The 19,450-nt window shown below is 37.0% G+C and overlaps 1 protein-coding gene across 3 annotated transcripts in view; it reads left to right on the top strand.

Moving 5' to 3' along the window:
- Oxnad1 (oxidoreductase NAD binding domain containing 1) overlaps positions 1 to 19,450 on the top strand; it is a 58,168-nt gene that overhangs the window by 23,891 nt on the left and 14,827 nt on the right. Inside the window, exons 6-10 of one of the 3 annotated variants that reach the window (XM_048801037.1) lie at positions 2,996 to 3,137; positions 9,000 to 9,242; positions 10,027 to 10,135; positions 10,728 to 10,931; positions 11,899 to 15,086. In XM_048801037.1, the coding sequence (XP_048656994.1) occupies positions 2,996 to 3,137; positions 9,000 to 9,242; positions 10,027 to 10,135; positions 10,728 to 10,882 (649 nt within the window). In that variant the 3' untranslated portion in view covers positions 10,883 to 10,931; positions 11,899 to 15,086. Of the gene's footprint in view, positions 1 to 2,995; positions 3,138 to 8,999; positions 9,243 to 10,026; positions 10,136 to 10,727; positions 11,318 to 11,898; positions 15,087 to 19,450 lie in introns of those variants that run through there. The other 2 variants (XM_048801038.1, XM_015494371.2) reach the window with 2 other exon arrangements.

The following is a 19,450-nucleotide window of genomic DNA, read 5'->3' as shown; positions in this document are numbered from 1 at the left end:
GATTTTTTTTTTTTTTTTTTTTTTTTTGGTGAGGGATGTACCGGGGATTGAACTCGGGGTCACTCGACCACTGAGCCACATCTCTAGCCCTATTTTGTATTTTATTTAGAGATAGGGTCTCACTGAGTTGCTTAGCGCCTTGCTTTTGCTGAGGTTGGCTTTGAACTTGTGTTCCTCCTGCCTCAGCTTCCCAGGCTGCTGGCATGGGAGGCATGCGCCACTGTGTCTGGCAGATTATGTGATCTTTTTGTGACTCCTTTGCCTGGCTTCTTTCACTTACCATGATTTCACGGCTCAACTATGTTGTAGCATATAGCAGTACTTCATTTCATTGTATGAATATATTTTGTTTATCCATTCATCAGTTAATCAACACTTAGATTGTTTCCATTTGGGGGCTATTGTGACATTGGTGTACAAGTTTCTAAATGGACATATATTTCCCTTTCCCTTTAGTGTGAACCTGAGTGAAATTGTCAGGCCATATGGTAGGTAACTCAACATTTTCACGCACTGCCAAAATGTTTCCTAAAGGCTATGCCATTTGACATTCCTAGTAGCATTGCATAAGGGTTCCGATTTCTCTAAACTCTCACTGAAACTTGCTGTTTTCTGTCCTTTGGATTATGGCCATCCTATTTTATATGAAGTGGTAGATCATTGTGGATTTGATTTACATTTTCCTAATGACTAATGATGTTTGACATCATTTCACGTGCTTACTAGCATTTTTAATGTTGTTTTTGAAGAAATGTTAGTTAAAACATTTGCTCATTTAAAATTTGGGTTTTCTTTATTACTGAGTTAGAGGAGTTCCTTATATAATTTGAATACAGATCCCTTAATAGATGTATTATTAAAATCTTTTCTCACATTCTGTGGGTCGTCTTTTAACTTTCTTGATCATATTTGTAGCACAAAGTTGTTAACTTTCATGAAGTCTAATTTCTCTATTTGGATTTACCCTTGTGGTTTGGTGTCACATCTAGGAAACTAATGCTGTGAAATCTACTCCTGGATTTTCTTCTAGGAGTTTATGATTTTGGCTCTTAAATATTTAAGTCTGTGCTCCATTTTTATGTGTGTATGAGACAGATGTCCCTACATCATTTTATTTTTTGCATATAGATATCCAGTTGTCCCAGTACCATTTGCTGAATAAACTATTCTTTTTCCATTGATTTATCTTGGCACCTTTGTCAAAAATGAATTGACTGGCCAGGTGCAATGGCTCATGCCTATAATCCCAGCGGCTTGGGAGGCTGAGGCAGGAGGATCGAAAGTTCAAAGCCAGCCTCAGCAAGAGTGAGGCACTAGGCAACTCAGTGAGACCCTGTCTCTAAATAAAGTACAAAATAGGGCTGGGGATGTGGCTCAGTGATTGAGTGCCCTTGAGTTCAGTCCCTAGTACCCCAACAAACAAACAAACAAACAAAAAACCAACCAAACCATAAATTTAAGGGTTTATTTCTGGATTATTAATTCTTTTCTATTGATCTTCATATCTGGCATTGGTTACACCAACCAGTACCACCATGTCTTCATTACTCTAACTTTGTGGTAAGTTTTAAAATCATGAGGTCTGAGTCATTTAAATTTATCCTTTTCCAGGATTGTTTTAATGATTCTGGGTTCTTGAATTTCCATTTGAATTTTTTTTAAATTGTCAGTTTCAGCAAAGAAACCAGGTGGGGGCTTGGTAAGGTTATTGCATTGAATCTGTAGATAAATTTGAGATGTATTGCCATCTTAGCAATATTAAATCTTCTAATCCATGAACATGGAATAGCTTTCCATTTATTTAAATCTTTAATTTTTTCAACATTTTATAGTTTTCAAGTCTTTGTTAAATTTATTACCAATTATTTTGTTTTTTTTAAGTGCTATTACAAATGGATTTTTTAAATATATTTCACATTTGGATAGTTCACTGCTAGTGTATGGAAGTGTTTTTTTTAATATACTGAAATACTGCAACCTAATTTGCAGTTGTTTAATAATTATATCTTTTTAGTGAATTCTTTTGGGTTTTCTATGTATGAGATGACACCCTCTGTAATTCCTCCTCTCCAATCTGAATGTCTCATATTTTCTTCTCTTGCTTGCTTTGGCTAGAACCTCTAGTGCAGTATTGAGTAGAAATGGTAGGAGTAAATATCCTTGTTTCGTTCCTATAGGGAGGAAATTTTCTGCCTTTCATAATTAAATATAAGGTTAGCCATGGGTGTTTTGCAGGTGCCCTTTTTAAGTTTGAGGAAGTTCTCATTTATTCCTGGTATCTTTAGTGTTTTTATTGTGAAAGAGTGTTGCATTTTATCACATGCCTTTCCTGTATCTAGTAAGATAATCATGTGGGGTTTGTACCTTATTCTATTAAGTAGTATTGCATTGATTGTTTTCAAAAATTAAATCAACCTTGTATTCATGGGATTTTTTTTTTTAATTTTTTTTTTTGTTTTGTTTGTTTTTTTTATTCAGAAGGGATATTGGTCTGTAGTTTTATTGCAGTATCTTTGATTAGTGTCAGGGTAATACTAGTAGCTTCACAGAGTGCATTGGAAAGTATTCTATTTTTGGAAGAGTTTGTGAAAGGTTAGTATTCTTTAAATGTTTGGAATTCACCAGTAATGTAATCTGGACCTGATCTTTTCTTTGTGGAAGTTTTAAAATTACTGATTTAGTCCTTTGACCTCTTATGGATCTGTTTGGGTTTTCTGTTTTTCTTGATTTATATTTGGTAGTTGTGTCTATTTAGGAATATGAGCTTTTCATCTAAGTTAACTATCTTTGATATACAGTTGTTTATATAGTTTCTTTATGTTCCTTTTTATTTTTGTAAGATTGATAAAAGCCACTCTTTTTATTGTTAATTTTAGTAGTTTATCTTTTTTCTTCTTTGGTCAAGTTAACTAAAGTTTTGTCGATTTCATTTATTTTGTTTGACTGTTTTTTAAAATTGCTTCAACAGTAATCATTTATCTGCCTTTTCTTTTAGGATTGATTTCTTTATTCCAGGAGTCTCTGTAGTTGGTGGGTTTTCAATATGCTCAAGTCCCAGACTGCTAGAGCAAGAGAGAATGATAGAATTGGCAGTGAAATACACAAACCACCCGCCTGCTCTCTGGATTCACGATAAGGTAAGCAACTGCTTTTTTAAAAATTGGAGATATGGGCATCTCTGGCTTCCACAAATTTGGGTTCAGCTCACTTGATCTACCTAAAAACCCTAATGTTGAGTATAAAGGGTACATGTTCACACATAGTTTCCTAGAAAAGGTAAAGATAAGTATGACTCAGAAGACCTCGGATTTGGAGATAATTTGTTTTTACCAAACAATATTTGGTGGAATACTATTGTAGATTTAAAATATTTTGGTTTTGATAATTTACCGTTTGTTGTGTAAATGGTAAATCTGTAAATTAGATTGTTTTACTATAATTATCCTAAATAAAGGAAATTAAATTATCATTTTGTCCAGTATTTGGAGGAAAACTACCTCTGATTACATAATACCGTGGTGCCTAGAGATGAGCACAAATCCATGGTGCTCTCCATTTTAGCCCCTTGAGAGCTCTTCATAGGGTTCTGAGAGGCAATCCAAATTTAATTGCATACTTAAACACATACTTTACCACAGGGCTCAATACAAGACCTATGTAAGCTGCCTGTCATTACTTGAACTCTGATAGCAAAGTCTGAACTCAGAATAGGTCAGTTACTTAATTTTTGGCCCTTGTTTCCATCATTGCCATCCTCTTCTTGATTAGAGTGTGCCTTCTATATTTACCAATAACCTCCATCCCATTCTGGGCATTTAAAAAAAATCTCCTTTACCTAAAAGAAATGTATGATACAAATATGGCTTCAAAAAATCTGTACTGTCCCTTTATTTTCATGGAAATCATTGAGCATCAACAATGGAAAACAGAAAACAAAACTGTAAACCTTATTTTCAGCAGAACCTGGAACATACTCCAGTATATTTTTTTTAAGGTTTTAGAGAATTGTATTTATGTAGGAGCCACATGAGACTAAGAGGAAAAAGGCCAATAGTAGCAGATTCCACAGTGTAATAACAAAAATACATGTGTTAGGGGTAGGACATCTCTCTTATCTGTAAAAGTTTGGAAACAAGGTTGACTTCCTTGACTGCAGAAGTCCCACCTCGCTGCAACATGGTTTGTTTAGGAGAGAGGGCATACAAAGAATCATATTGACCAGTCATATTTGTAGGAAGTAATATGCCTTTGTAGGGGCTCAAGGAAGCTGCTGTGTTGTGAAAACTTGCTAGCTTAGGACACTGTCTTGGCCCATCCCCCAATACAGAACCCTCTTGGAGAGAGTTGGTCTTCCCGAAAGCACAATTTATCTCAATTTCATGAAAGAAATCAAAGAAGACATGAGTAAATATTCATGAATTAGATTGAATATAAGTTACTCCTCCTTAAATTGACTTATAAATTATAACATAGATTTATTATGTTGTGCTCATTTCTATATTTACCAACAACCTCCATCCCATTCTGGGCATTTTTTATGATACAAATATGGCTTCAAAAAATCTGTACTGTCCCTTTATTTTCATGGACATCATTGAGCATCAACAACGGAAAACAGAAAACAAAACTGTAAACCTTATTTTCAGCAGAACCTGGAACATACTCCAGTATATTTTTTTAAAGGTTTTAGAGAATTGTATTTATGTAGGAGCCACATTTTAGTTAAAATCTTAACAGGAGTTCTTGTAGATATAAACAAATGATCTTAAAATATATATGGAATGTAAAAAGAATAGCTTAAACAGTTTGGGAAAAGGAGCATAAGAAATAGAAATCACATTACTCAAATTTAAGATAAAAATAAATCAACAGTAATCAAAATAGTGTGGTACTGGTGAAAAGATAGACACAGATCAGAAATACGACCATTTGTTTGACAAAAGTGCTAAAGAAACAGTGGAGAAAGGATACCTTTTAAACAAATAGTGCTGGAATAATTTTACATCTATATACAAAGCAAGAAGTTTGACCTAAACCTTATACTTGAAATTTAAGATTAACTCAAAGTTAGTTGTTGATCTAAATGTAAAACATGATCTTATGAAAGTTCTAGAAGAAACAGAAAATGCTGGGAACTTGAGGACAGGCAGAAGTCTTAAGATATGACACTGAAAGCAAGATTCATAAAAGAAAATAATATATAGGACTTAATCAAAATTGAAACTTTTCTTGCAAAAGACTTCACAGAATTTTAAAAATAACCTACATATAGTCTGGGAGAAAATATTTGCAAATCAGATACCCAACAAAGGACTTGTACCCAGAGTATAAAAAGAACTCTCAAAACTCAACAAAGAAAACAAGGAACAATAATTTTTTGAAATGGGCAAAAGATTGGATAGACACTTCACTGGAAAGGATATAAAGATGTAGAAGGATATTAATATCCTACATGTCCATTGTATTTGTTCAGGACGGTCCCCAGGTGCTTGCTTGCCTTGGCATTTCTACTGTAAATATATCCTGTCACATTTTTATCCTTTCATCTTCTGAGTCCCCTTTGGTATGGCCTTAGCTGCCTCATCCCTTTTTTAGAATTATCTGTAGATTTTTCAACCCATTACTGCCTATCAACTGTTCGGAGTCTCTAAAATATGCCATTGGGGTGAGACCAACAAGAGGTCCACATGCCTCTTGTCAGATTCCAAGTGAGCATTGCCATTCTGGTTCCTAGTGCTCTGAACCTGTGAATATGTACTCACCCAATACACGCACACACTCTGCCCTGCGGTTGCTCTTGGTGCCCATGTGACCTGACCTGGTGCTGGTCCACAGCTCTCTGCTAGGTTTCATGCCTCATTGGCATTTCAATGAGGGAACTTTTTCTTAGAGGCTGTAGAAAATTTCAAAGTGGCATTGCCTGAGTGCACCTCCTAATTGTGGTGCCTGTTCTCTGCCCAGTGGGAGTTGCAAACAGCCTTTATGAAGTCAGATTTTCTTTGGAACCATTTTCAGGTGGCTATTTTCCTCCTGAGGATTTTGTCTTATTAAGCTATTAAGAGTGGACAATGGAGGCATGTGAGTGTCTGGGTGGCAGCAAGCTGGTCTGTTGAGACATGGATAAAGTGCCATAAATGTCTTCCTTTATTTTATTGGCTTTGGCTCAAGCTCTTGGCAGGGTAAGGGGTTCTGGATAGCTATTGTGTACTGGGCTACAGTTACTGTGGAAAGGTTTTTTTTTATTTCACAAGTACAAAATCTATGCTCAAATATGATACATTTCTAAGTAATTGAAGGTAACTTCCTTTTAATTACATGTTATGCTATGCGGTGTCTTGAGTCTTGTGTTCTTGCTGTCCTGGCAGTTTTTATTGATCAGGAAAAGACAAAGATGGCTTTTGATTCTTTCCAGATGGTAGCAAATTAGAAGATAGATCTATTGAATATTATTTTTGTCACTAAAAAAAAACAAAAAAACAAAACAACAACAACAAAAAAACAGGTTTCCCTGCAGTATATTTTCTTGGCCGTTCTGAGGTTGAACATACATTAGTTTCTAAAAACAATGAGCTAACAGCTTTCTTTGTTGTCACTGCTAAGCACCTTGAAGATGGCCATCGGAAAAAAAAAACAATGTCTCCCAAATTCTTATAGAGAGATGTGTATGGGAAGGTAAGAGAGAGATGGAGGATGTAGGAACATGAAATCCATTGTCATCATTAGGCAGAGTTTCTTGTATTTTAGGTTCTATTTTCAAGACTTGAAGGAGCATTTTACTTTGGTAGCCAGTACAACCATTCCTAGATTGTTATTCCTAACCAGTGCTCCCTTGCTGCTAATTTCTTTTGTCAAAATGAAAACTCACTCATGTAACAATTTCCTGTATATTTAAAATAGTTAAATTAAGACATTCCCCCCAGAGATTTTCATTCATTTAACAGTTCTTTACAAAAATGACCTATTTTATGAATTAAAATAATTTTCATTTTTCTTATATTTTTTTCTCTAAGTTTAACTCATTTTTAAGAGCCTCAAGTTAAATTCCTGTCCAAAAGTACTTACTACTCACCTGCCTTGTGAGGTGCCAAGGTATGAATGCCAAAGATTTGGTTCTCAAAAGTTGTGAGTGTGTAATTACTTAAGGAGAGAGTTCACTTACCAAGAACATGTAATGGGACAAACCTATGCTCTTAATACAGATTTCTTTATTCCTGGCTTCTGTTTTTTAGTAGTGGAAGAAGGAATCAGGCTCACCCACCACCTGTTCTCTGTGACAGCCATAATAATGAAAACACTTTCTTTCATAGAGCCAGATACCAGCAGGGAGTTACCCCTACTGTGAGTCATTTCATGCCCACAACAGCCTGGAAGTGGACAGGGCAGGTGTAGCAAAGGCTCAGAAGTTAAAGTACTTGCTGGATTTTATTGAGCTGTATTAAAATTCATTCTTTTGACTCAGGTCAGTGTTTTTCTCCAAAATGAGGGATTCTCAACCCTGTCAGATTCAATGCCTCCTTTATAGAACTATTATGAAATGAAATTCATAATTGAGACAAACATACATTTAAAAAATGTACTTACAAAGGAGAAGTAAAGAAAAATGATCAAAGACTATGTATTTCATTATATAAATGCTTGGGCATATCTGAACTAGATATAGAATGGAGTGCTTCAGTGATTGTTTCTAAACATAGAACACCAAGAATACCCAGTCTACAAATGGTGATAACAGGAGTGTTGTGTGTGTGTGTGACAAAAGAACACATGTCACCACCAATGCATGTGGTTTTCCAGCACAGTGAATATGTTTGATAAGGTTCTGAACACAACCAGGTACAATGTACTTAGTGGTTACATTCTGGAAAATTCAGACCAAATAAAATCTATTACAAATAAACTCAAAGACTTTTTTGTAATGAGTTAAAGTCTAGTCTAAGACCATTACAAACCAGCTTCATCTATCTATGTAACTATGGGCCATTTAGAAGTCATTGTCAGGATAGTCCTGTGTGTTGCAGATAATGGTATGGTGATCAGTCAACTCCTAAATAAAATAGCCCTGATTTGTATTATTTGGGGATTTCTGTGCTGTAAATACGTCAGTGCTGATTTTATACTACCTACTGGCTCATAAAATTCCTGCAGATTTAACCATCAGTTTAATAGGTACTAGCTCTAGGACTTCAGTATATCTAGCATCTCTGGCCTTTTCCCCTTAAATGCTGGTTGGGTTCCCTAAATCATTGTGACAACAAAAAGTCACAAGTTTCCAAAACACCCATCAAGGACAGTACTGCCCCTTTGAAAACCAATGTTAATCTCTGGTGACATTTCTGGTATAAGTGATCTCACCAAGTAGTAAGTGCTTTACCTGGGTGGGTGTATGTGAGACTCACTCCTGGTGTGACTTCTGGCTCCTGTTTTGGATGCTCTGGAGAGAAGTGAACAGTGTTGAACAGTACTGCAGTGCTGGTCTAAGCCTGCACAGCCGATCTGGCTGTACCCTGCCTGAGATCAGGAGGGAGACTCCAGTATATGCTTGTCAACGCTGATGAGCCCAGAGCAGCCCGCATCATGACCCTTGTTCCATCAGGCCTCTCTCAGCCTTGATCAGAACAAAGGAATACCACTTACAGATAAAAGGAGACCCATACTCCAGAGCTCTCCCCTGCTGGAGTTCATTACCACTTTTTTCAACTTACTTTTTCACCTGAGAAGTTAACAAATGGCAGAATCACTGAAGCAAGGCTGCTTTTCTCAGTTCTGGAGTGAGTGTGCAGTTTGAATCATGAAGGCTGGGCAGCAAATGGCCTGCATCATGGACAAGTGGAAGTAATTCACAGAGTCCTGGGACAACTAAGAGCAAGCTATTTTAAACATAGTCCTAAATAGTGATAAGAATGCAGAAGGTAGACTCAGTGGGTTTTATTAAAGTAGAACTTTTTTGTTTAAGACTGGTACCATAAAGGACTAAAGGATCTTTCTCTTCTCTGCCCTAGTGTACACTTGACTCTGAAGTGGCTGTGAGAGTGGGTGGAGAGTTCTTCTTTGACCCTCAGCCCACAGATGCCCCTAGAAACCTCGTGTTGATTGCAGGAGGAGTTGGAATTAACCCCCTGCTTTCCATCCTGCGGTACTCAGCAGATCTCCACCGTGAGCGCGCAAACAAAGGAAGTGGATATGAGATAGGTACAATAAAACTATTCTACAGTGCAAAGAACACCGGCGAACTCCTGTTTAAGGTAAGGGCGGGGGGAGATGTATGTTTCATCATTTGCTATAAGCAAACTTGTGTAGTGGTACTAAATGTCCACAAACATTTCTTCTCTAGGTTCTGATTTTTCTGCAAAGGTTCAAACAAAAGACTTTGCAAGGCTTAAACATGCTCAAATGAAAATTAACACATCTTACCCAGGACAATTAAAACTGTCGGTGTTGAGGAAGCTTTTAGTTAAGGAACAGGATAGTGTGGGGGGTTGGTGGGATGGAATCTAGAGGTTAGGTGACAGGAAAGTCACATGGTACCATGAGTCCAGAAGAGTTGAGAGATCGACAGGTGGGCTCGTGTCACGGTAGTAGGTGAGACCTAGATTGTTTGAACCCAGCTGGGTAAATGAAACCCCATCAATTGCATCTGTTGAAACTAAGTACATTCCATGGAGAAGGCTTTCACTCACGAGTGCTTAGCAGCTGCAGAAGTGAACAAAAGAACAGAAATAGTTAAAAGACACAACTGTGGTCAGTGAAACTGCTGCTTGATTGCCAATGCTTGAGAAAAAGGAAAAAGAAAAAACTCCCGGAGAGTTGGTAATATGGTTGTTAGCATATTCAGATTTCAATTAAAGCCAAATAGCCCTCCGTACTCTGAATGCTCTGGCCTGCTAGACTGCAAACAATATCTCTCTAAGTAGAGCAAGAGCGACAGACGTGTGTAGAATGGGAGTTGTGGTTCGGCATCAGTGGTTGGGCCCATCTGCTTTGATTTTTTAAAAATTGTAGTGTGACCAAATATGTTTGCTATTCCAGAAAAATATCCTCGATTTAGTAAATGAATTTCCTGAGAAGATTGCTTGCAGTTTGCATGTTACAAAACAGACTACACAAATCAGTGCAGAACTTAAGCCATATATCACGGGTGAGTGCCCTAAAGATATTTTGACTGTCTCCACGCAGTTTTTTGGTGGACATGGCTGCCATTGGTTGGGCGTAGATGCTTTATTGTTGGGAATTGCTGGCTGGGAATGTCACTACCAGGAGAATGGAGAGATGATTCATCACGGAAAAAATAAGAAAATACTTAGTTGGATTTACTTATATATAGGCTTCCTATTACCCATGTTAAAATTTTATTTTTCACATTGTTTTAAGAAGCCTTTGCATCATCACTATACTGTTCATGAAAAAAGTTATATTCCATCCTTGGCTGAATGGATTCCATTTGCTATTAATAGTCATTTAAATTACTTGTCTCCCCTGTTTGGAAGGATTTTGATAAGTTTTAATTTACTTGCTGAAGACAGCTTTGCATCTCAACCAAAGACCAGTAAACTAATTGGCCTTCTTTGCAATGTGCTGTGATTAGCCTCCCCTAGGTTTAAGAAGCCTGGAGATGCACTGAGCTTGAGTTACATTAAATAAACACTTTGCTGAGTTGTGGTTGGTCTGTCCTCATTTCAGAATAAAAATAATGTCTGGCTTAATTTGGTGTTTATTCTGTTTTTTGGTAGAAGGAAGAATAACAGAGGAGGAGATAAAAGACCACATTTCAAAAGAGACTTTGTTCTATATTTGTGGCCCACCTCCAATGACAGACTTTTTCTCCAAGCAACTGGAAAACAACCATGTTCCCAAAGAACACATTTGCTTTGAGAAGTGGTGGTAGGGAGCCGGCAAAGGTACAAAAGAGAAAGAAGCAAGATCCATTCCAGAGAGTAAGAGAGATTATTTCATATCTTTTGTGGCAAGATGAATTTACCTTTACTTGAGTTGCCTCAATTTTGAACTAAGTGACGAGCTGGAGAGTAAAAGAAAAGCTGGCTAACAGACTTAAATTTCTTACAAAGGCTTCTTTGATCAAATTATTTTTGACTAAATTTGCTTTTATTAATAATTATTATCTCATGATATACCACAAATTGGTCAGTATACATTTTCTTTTGCACATAGGGGAAAAGTCATGTGTACTTAAATTTTTAATTATGAAATTGTGGGGGTTTTTTGTGAATTGTAGACTAACTTTAAATTGTCAGCAATCCATATATCCTATATTCAATGAACTTAGAATTTTAAATACATTCTTAATAATTTACTTTGAAAATTTATTTGTAATGCCTGTGTTAACTTTACCCATGGCCTACAGCCTTATTTGAACATCAGAACTTAGTTTGGAAATGGAAAATTGTTAGGAAAACTGCTTTAGGGCGTGGAACATCTCGCATATTTGCCAATATCCTATATATCATGACCAGTAGTTGGTTTTTCCCTAGTAAAGTGCTTGCTGTCTTGGCTCTCTGCCTTACTGCTGTAGGAGGTGGCTTGATTGGGACAAAGGTGTGATTGGGACTGCTGTGATTCATGTTCAATCTGCCTTTAGTGGTTGGCTGGCTGTGGGAATATGCCTAGGATTGGTTGGGGGATGGAGCCACTTACAAATTCTGCTCCTCTGCTCTTTGTTTCCTTGCTTTTTCAGGGTTGTATCTGGCACCAGCTAGTATAGAACATATACTGGTTGGATAATTGAGAGAGAAAGCAATGATATTTTAATTCCTTACTAAATCTGGGATTGGGGCAGTTCCTAGAGTAGATGGAAAGAATGGGTACAGCTTTATCTCAAGGCTGCTGTGTTGAAACTGCTAGAAAGCAGACTGTAATTCTTGTAAATTTTTTTTTTTTTTTTAGATTTTTAAAAACCCGAAAGAAGTCCTTAGGCTGCCTGAGGGTTGGCATTCTTCTTGTGACAGGCTGTCCTGGGCCCAAGGCTGTCAGCTTGGAGAACACTACAGGGTGCCTGGGAAGGAGGACAGACCAGTGCTAGAGACTCAGAAAGCCCATTTGAGATTTTGTTCTTGAGCTGATGAGAGAAGACAAGTTGACCTTTCTTTGTTGCTGCAGGCCTCCCAGGGACTGCAGGGCTTGAGCACATAATTGATGGCCCCAGAAGAGGGCTGGCATCACCACTGTAGCCTCTGTGCTATTTTAAGTTTCATCAGGTTTCAAGCAGAGATTATTTGTCAATTTCAGTTAGGTGCTGCTTAGTGACTGGGGTTTGTTCTGAGAAGTGTGGTGTTAGGTAATTTCATCATTATGTGGCCATCAGGATGATACTTCACAAACTAAGATGGCTATGGCATCCATCGTTATATGGTGAAAGTGCAGGGTGGACTCATTGTTCACCAAAATGTCATCATGTGCCTCATGACTGTATTTGTTCCCAGATTTGAATTCATTGGGAAGAAGAGAAGTGCTTTTGGCCTAATGGGCATATCAAAGTCCAAAGTCCTCTGCGTTTCAGAGGTGACAGGAGTGTGAGAAGCTCTGGACTGCCACAGGGAGCCCTGACTTATCAGTTGTTTCTAAAGTGTCCTGCTTGAAGGCTGGGTTTGAGAGCTGGGTACTCAAGAGGCATAGGAGCACAGCATGATAATACTCAGGTGTGTGAGGTCTCCAGGGGTTGGTTGGGGGATGGAGTTCTGCCAACTGGTGAAGGTAGCTGGCAGGGGAGAGACCCCAAAGGTACAAGAGAAAGAGCCCTCCCAGGCCTCTGTATCAGGAGTGGAGGTGCAGGCTGAGCATCCTCTGTGCAGCAGGGAATAAGAGCATGGGGGGTTTTGCTCCCTGCCTCTGTCCAGCCAGCACCATGCTGTGTGCCTGCTGTTGTCAGAGAGCAAGAGCCAGCTCTCCTGGAGATCCCAGCTCTGCCTGCCACCCTGCTGTGGATTCACTGTCACCATCTGTGAGCTGCTGAGACAGGCCAAGTCTTGACCTTTGTTTGCCTGCAGTGTTATTCCTTTCGTCTCTGTCATTCCAGCGCTCAGTGCTGAATATCGTTTTCTGCTCTGTTGGCCAAGAATGTCCTGTTGCCCTTACCTGCCAGGCTAGTCCACTTGTCTTTGGTACTCCAAATGAGCAGACTACAGTCAGGGTGGCTTGGAATTTATAGTGTGGTGACTGAAGAGTATAGACTAGAGAGAGCCTTTGGGCCAGGCTGTCCAAGTTCAAATATCAACTATTCTACCTGCTAGGTAGAGGATCTTGAGCAAGTCACTGAACTGCATTATGCTTCATTTAAAATTACATACTTGTAGCTACAGGTGAACGGGCAATATAACTACTGCCTCCCCCAGGACTGTTAAAGGATTAAATGTGATCACATATATATGCCAGCAGAACACTGCATGGGTATTTTTCACCATTAATTTGCTATTCCTTGTCCTATTCAGAAAGGATTTCAAGAGGCCTGATGGCTTAGTTAGTCCACTAATTTGTAACTGTAATGTGGGTAGGGATCTGTCATTTAGCACTATATGTGGCACTCAGTAGGTACTTTGTAAATATTTGTTACATAGGGATTGTACAAAGATGAGCTGAATTAAAGGATTTATTAAGGATCCTTTAGCCCTATGAGTTTGTGAAAATGTTTCTTTTAACAAGAAACTAGGTTAATATGAGATACATGAGTCTTTTCCAAATTTTATATGTTGGTATGATTTACCAGTGTGCATTAGAAAAATGGAACAAATACTTGGCTTTCCTTCAGTAGTTTACCCTCACAGGGGCTTTCTACAAGGCAGGGTGTATATCATCACCAACAAGATTTCTTTAGGTGGTTGCAGAGCTTAAAGATGTTTGCCGGGACCCTGATCCTGGTCAGTAGCTCCTACTAAAAATAAAAAGAAAAATGTTGTGGAAAATTCCAAGTATATACCATAATTGAGGAGATAGTAGAGTGAATTCCCATGCATCCATTTCCCACTTCAGTGACATAAATTCTTCAATGTCTGTTTCTAATAAACAAAATTTAATGTAATCATACTCAACACAAGTCACAATGATTCTCTTCTATAATCCTTCTGTGTTTTGTCCCCCCAGCCCCCACCAGCCCCATGGCCTCAAAAGTCCACAGTTGCACTACGTTCCTATGGCAGGAAAGATGAGTTCTGACGAGAGACCACTAACTTGGCAACTGGAAAGTCTTGGTGATCTTGATAATGTGGATGTTGGAAGTGAAAACTTAGAGTGGATTTGGGAACATTTGGGAAGAAAGAAATTTTAATTAATGAGCATTAATAATAATTTTGAGGGATTTTATTTTAAAGGAAGAAAGAAGATGGGACAGTAGCTGGAAAAGAGTCAAGAAAATACTATTTATTTTACTCATTGATTGTTTTTTTATTTCTAAGAACTTTTTTATTGGTACATAATAATTATACAGAATAGTGGGATTCATTGTGGCATATTCACACATGCATATGACATAAGTGAGCAGTTTTATTACCTCCCCTTAACCTCCACTCCTCCCTCTCCCCTCTTGTTCTCCTGTCTAGGCATTTCTGGGTGATTCCTTTCTTTTTTGTTCCAGAGCTTCCACATACGAGAGAAAGCATCCAATCCTGGTTTATTTCTCTTAATGTGATACTCATTCATTTTCCTGCAGATGACATAATTTCTTCTTCATGGCTGAACAAAACTGTATTGTGTATATATACCACATTTTTACCCATTCAATAGACAGATACCTCGCCTGGTTCCATAACTTGGCTATCGCAAATTGTGCTACCATAAACATGGGCATACATCTATCTCTACAGTGTACTGACTTTAATTCCTTTGAATAAATAGCAAGGAGTAGTAGAGCTGGATCATTTGGTAGTCGCAGTCTTGAGGAACCTCCATACTGAGTTCCATAGTGGTTGTACTAATTTACAATCCCACCAACAGTGTATAAGTGTTCCATTTCACGACATCCTTGCTGACATTACTATTTGTACTCTTAATTATTGCCATTGTTACTAGAGTGAGACAAAATCTGTGTAGTTTTGATTTGCATTTCCCTGACTGCTAAAGATATTGAACACTTTTTCATATAATTGTTGTCTGTTCTTTTAAGAATTGTGTGTTTAGTTCATTTACCAATTTATTGATTGGGGTGTTTTTTTGGGGGGGGGGATGAGTTCTTTATATATTCTGGATATTAGTTCTCTATCAGAAGAGTAGCTAATAGATTTTTTTTCCCCAGTCTGTAGGCTCTCTCTCCATGCTGTTAACTCAGTAAGTCCTAAATTTTTTGGACTATGTTTCAACAAAATTGACGCAGGTGTAAATTGGCACATAGTTGGAAATCATAATCTAGAGTTTATCCTTTATTATCATTAAGAACAATAATGCAGATTGTCCTATAAATAGGACACTGGGACAGTATAGTGTATGTGTGTGTATACATATTTATAGGATAACGTGTATATATATATATATATATACACACACACACACACACACACATACATATATATATATATATATACACACACACGCGCGTGCGCACACACAGACGCTATCCTGTAAATAGGACATTGGGCAAATATTACATCCTTTCATACATTACACAATACACAAAGAATTGTCCCGTTCATGATGTGGAAGGAAGCAAAACACTTCAGAGGATTACAGTACATTTTTATAATGTTGGTTTTGCACAACATGGCTTATTTTGATATTGTCATTGTTCTTGCTACTTGAGAATAATGCTTCTCATGTCAAATCTGACCTCTGGGACAGTAATAGGTCTGGGAATATGACCTTTGATTCCTCCTGATGGTTTCTCCCTACCTTGCTTAAGGTAAGCAGATGTCTCTCTTTGAGATCGCTCTCATCTTTGTTCACATATCTTGAATAATTCTTACATTTTCGATGAACATACCAATTATTTGACTGCACAAAGACCAGTACAGTGTTTTACCTCTAATAGAAGTGGACTATTTGGAAACCAGTTGTGTTTGTCCACATCGCCATTGAAATAGTTATAGGAACCCACTACCTTTGGTTGACTTATATTGATTCACTTTTTCCCCCCCATTGTTGAACTTTGCCAAGTGATTCCACTGTATTACAGTTTGCTTCAACAGTGACATATTTGTAATCTAACCATTTTACAATGAGAATTATTTGTATTGAACTTATAATCATATGGCTCTCTTGGCTTGCATTTTTATCAATGATTCAGTTTCAGAGGACACTTGTTTAATCTGTTTTTTTTTTTTTTTTTTTCCCTCATGGTGTCTGTAGCTTGGCATCCAATGTTTTGAAGGTATACCAAGTCATAACTAGTGATTAGATTGTCAAATGAAATTGTGATTATAGGTTTTCTACCTTCAAACGTGTAAAATGATCTTACTCTCAAGCAAAAGATCATTGTTGGATTCTTCTTGAGCATTTTTTCCCCAATACAAGTCAAAGTTATAACAATATCCCCATATTTTGCACCGGGCCCCAAAATTATAACTGAATCTCGTGGGCTTATCTCTTATAAATTGTTTCAGTGAATTTTGTCCATAACATGATGATCATTTCGCCCACTGTCAAATATTCTTAAAGATGCCAAAAATTTACCAGAAATTTTGTTTTTCTCAAGCATTCAGAATAAATGTTTTCTCTAATATATTTTTCAGAGTATGAACACAGGTCACAACTTGTCAACAAGTAACCACAAAGAACAACATGTTAGTGTTAGGCAGCAACACGTGCAGTACAGTACACATTAACATGAAGTATACGTTGTTCCAGTGTCCTGCTTATAGGACAGGTACTTTTTGAACATTGATAATTTGAAATACAGTGTATTCCTTGAAATAAAATGACAGCTAGTTCTAGAAAATGCTTTCATGGGTACATTTCTACAGTTATGCATGTAATGTTTTGTTCAATTGAACATTTAGAAAGAGTAAACTTGAAGTTTGTTATCTTCACTATTTCAGCTGGGCAGGGTGGCACACACCTATAATCCCAGTGTCTGGGGAGGCTGAGAAAGGAGAATCGCAAGTTCAGCCTCAGCAATTTAGTGAGGCACAAAGCAAATTAATGAGATCTTGTCTCTAAATAAAATATAAAAAGATGGAATGTGGCTTATTGGTTAAGTGCCCCTGGGTTCAATTCCCAGTACCCACTCCCCTCCAAAAGTCGAATGTCTTTTCCCAAAACTCTAGAAACATAGTATTTATTTCAAAGTTTTTATAGGTAGTAAATTTGTTAATCAGTTTTTTTTTTAATAATTGTACAGTATTTGGTATGATGTGACAAAATTGTTTCTTTGCTGTGCGGAAGGTTTTTAATTTGAAGCCATTCCATTTAATGATTCTTGGGTTTATTTTCTGAGCTTTAGTAATCTTACTGAAGAAGTTATTGTTCGGCTATATAACTGTTAGTGTTTCACCTGTTTTCTTCTAGCACTTATTGAGTTTCTGGTCTAATTCCCAAGTCTTTCATCTGTTTTAAATTGACTTTGTAGGGTGAGAGATGGGATCTAGTTTCATTCTTCTTTATATGGACATCCAGTTTTCCTAGTGCCATTTGTTAAAAAGGCTGTAGGCTCTTTTCTCCCAACTAATGTTTTTGGTGCCTTTGCCAAGGATCAGTTGACTATCTGTATCTATATCTCTGTTTTTATACCATTACCAGCTGTTTATTTTTTACTGTAGCTCTCAGGTACAATTTGAAATCATGTGTTGTGATGCCCCCAGCATTTCTCTTTTTGATCAGAATTGCTTTGGCTATTCTGGGTTTTTGTTCTTCCATATGATTTTAGGACTGCTTTTTTTCTAATACAATGGAGAATGTCATTGGTATTTTGACTGGGATTATACTGAATCGGTAGAATACTTTTGTTAATATGGTCATTTATTCTGCCTGCCAGTGAATATGGGAGGTCTATCTTCTAATGTCTTCTATTTCTTTTTTTCAGTGTTCTGTAATTTTCCTTGTAGAGGTCTTTCAATTCTTTGGTTAGATTTATCCTAGGTTTCTGTTTTTCATTTTTAAAGTTTTGTGAATGGACTTATTTTTCTGATTTCTTTATAAGCAGGTTCATTTTGAGTATAGGAAAACCAATGATTTTTTTTTCTTTGTATTTTAATTTGGTGAATTTATCAGATGTAGAAATTTTCTAGTGGAGCTTTTAGGATCTTTCAAGTATAGGATCATATCATGAATAGGGATAATTCCTTTTCTATTTATAACCCCATTTTTTCTTTCTCTTGCCCAATCCCTCTAGATGAAATTGCAAAATCTATATTGAATATTGAGAGCAGACATTTTTGTCTTATTCCTGATTTAGGGGAAATGTTTTCAGTTTTACCCCATACCATATGATGACAGCTTTGGGCTTGTCATATATACTTTTGTTGTACTATGTTTGTCATACATACTTTTGTTCTATATCTTGTTTTTTTTTTTTTTTTTTTTCCCAGGGATTTCATCATGAAGGGATGTTGCATTTTGTCAAAGGCTTTTTCTGCATCTGTTGAGAGGATCATGTAGTTTTTGTCCTTAATTCCATTTTTGTGGTGTATTATATTTACAGGTTTATGAATGTTGAACCATCCTTGCATCCCTGAATGAAGCCATGTTGGTCATATAATGTAGATCTTTTTGATGTGTTTCTGAATTCAATTTGCAATTATTTTATTAAGGAGTTTGGTACCTATATTCATGGACATTGGTCTGTAATTTTATTTTCTTTATGTGTCCTTATGTTTTTAGTATCAGTGTGTTATTGGTTTTGTAGAATGAGTTTAAAAGCATTCCCCCCCCCACTGTTTCTCAGAATAATTTGAAGAGTATTGGTGTTCTTTAAAAATTTGGTAAAACTCAACTGTGAATCCATCTGGTTCTGGGCTCTTTGCTGGGAGGTTTTTTAAAATTACTGTTTCTATTTCATTGCTTGAAACTGGTCTGTTTATATTTTCTATAGATTCTGGTTCCAACTTCCTAGGTCATGTGTATCTAGAAATGTATTCATTTCTTCTAGATTTTCCAATTGATTGGAATATGGATTTTAAAAATAGTTCCTAATGATCCTCTGGAATTTCAGTGGTGTTTATTATAATATCCTCTTTATTATCTCTAATTTTATTAATTTGAGTCTTTTTTAAAAGGGTTTATCGGTCTTTTCAAAGAGCTGACTTTTTTTTAAAAGGGAATTCTTTTTTTTTTTAATACCTTTATTTATTCATTTGTATGCTGAGGATCAAACACAGGGCCTCACATGTGCTAAGTGAGCACTCTACCACTGAGCTATAGCCCCAAACTCAAGAGCTGATTTTTTAGTTGATCTTCAGTATTGTTGATGGACCTTTATTTTGTTTATTAATTTATTTATATGTGGTGCTGAGAATCGAACCCAGTGCCTCATCTGTGCTAGGCAAGCACTCTACCACTGAGCCACAACCCCAGCCCTTTA

Source organism: Marmota marmota, unplaced genomic scaffold (assembly GCF_001458135.2).
Source record: "Marmota marmota marmota unplaced genomic scaffold, marMar, whole genome shotgun sequence".
Lineage (NCBI taxonomy): Eukaryota > Metazoa > Chordata > Mammalia > Rodentia > Sciuridae > Marmota > Marmota marmota.
Note: the sequence above shows the minus strand (reverse complement) of the source record. Positions and strands in the feature narration are given on the sequence as shown.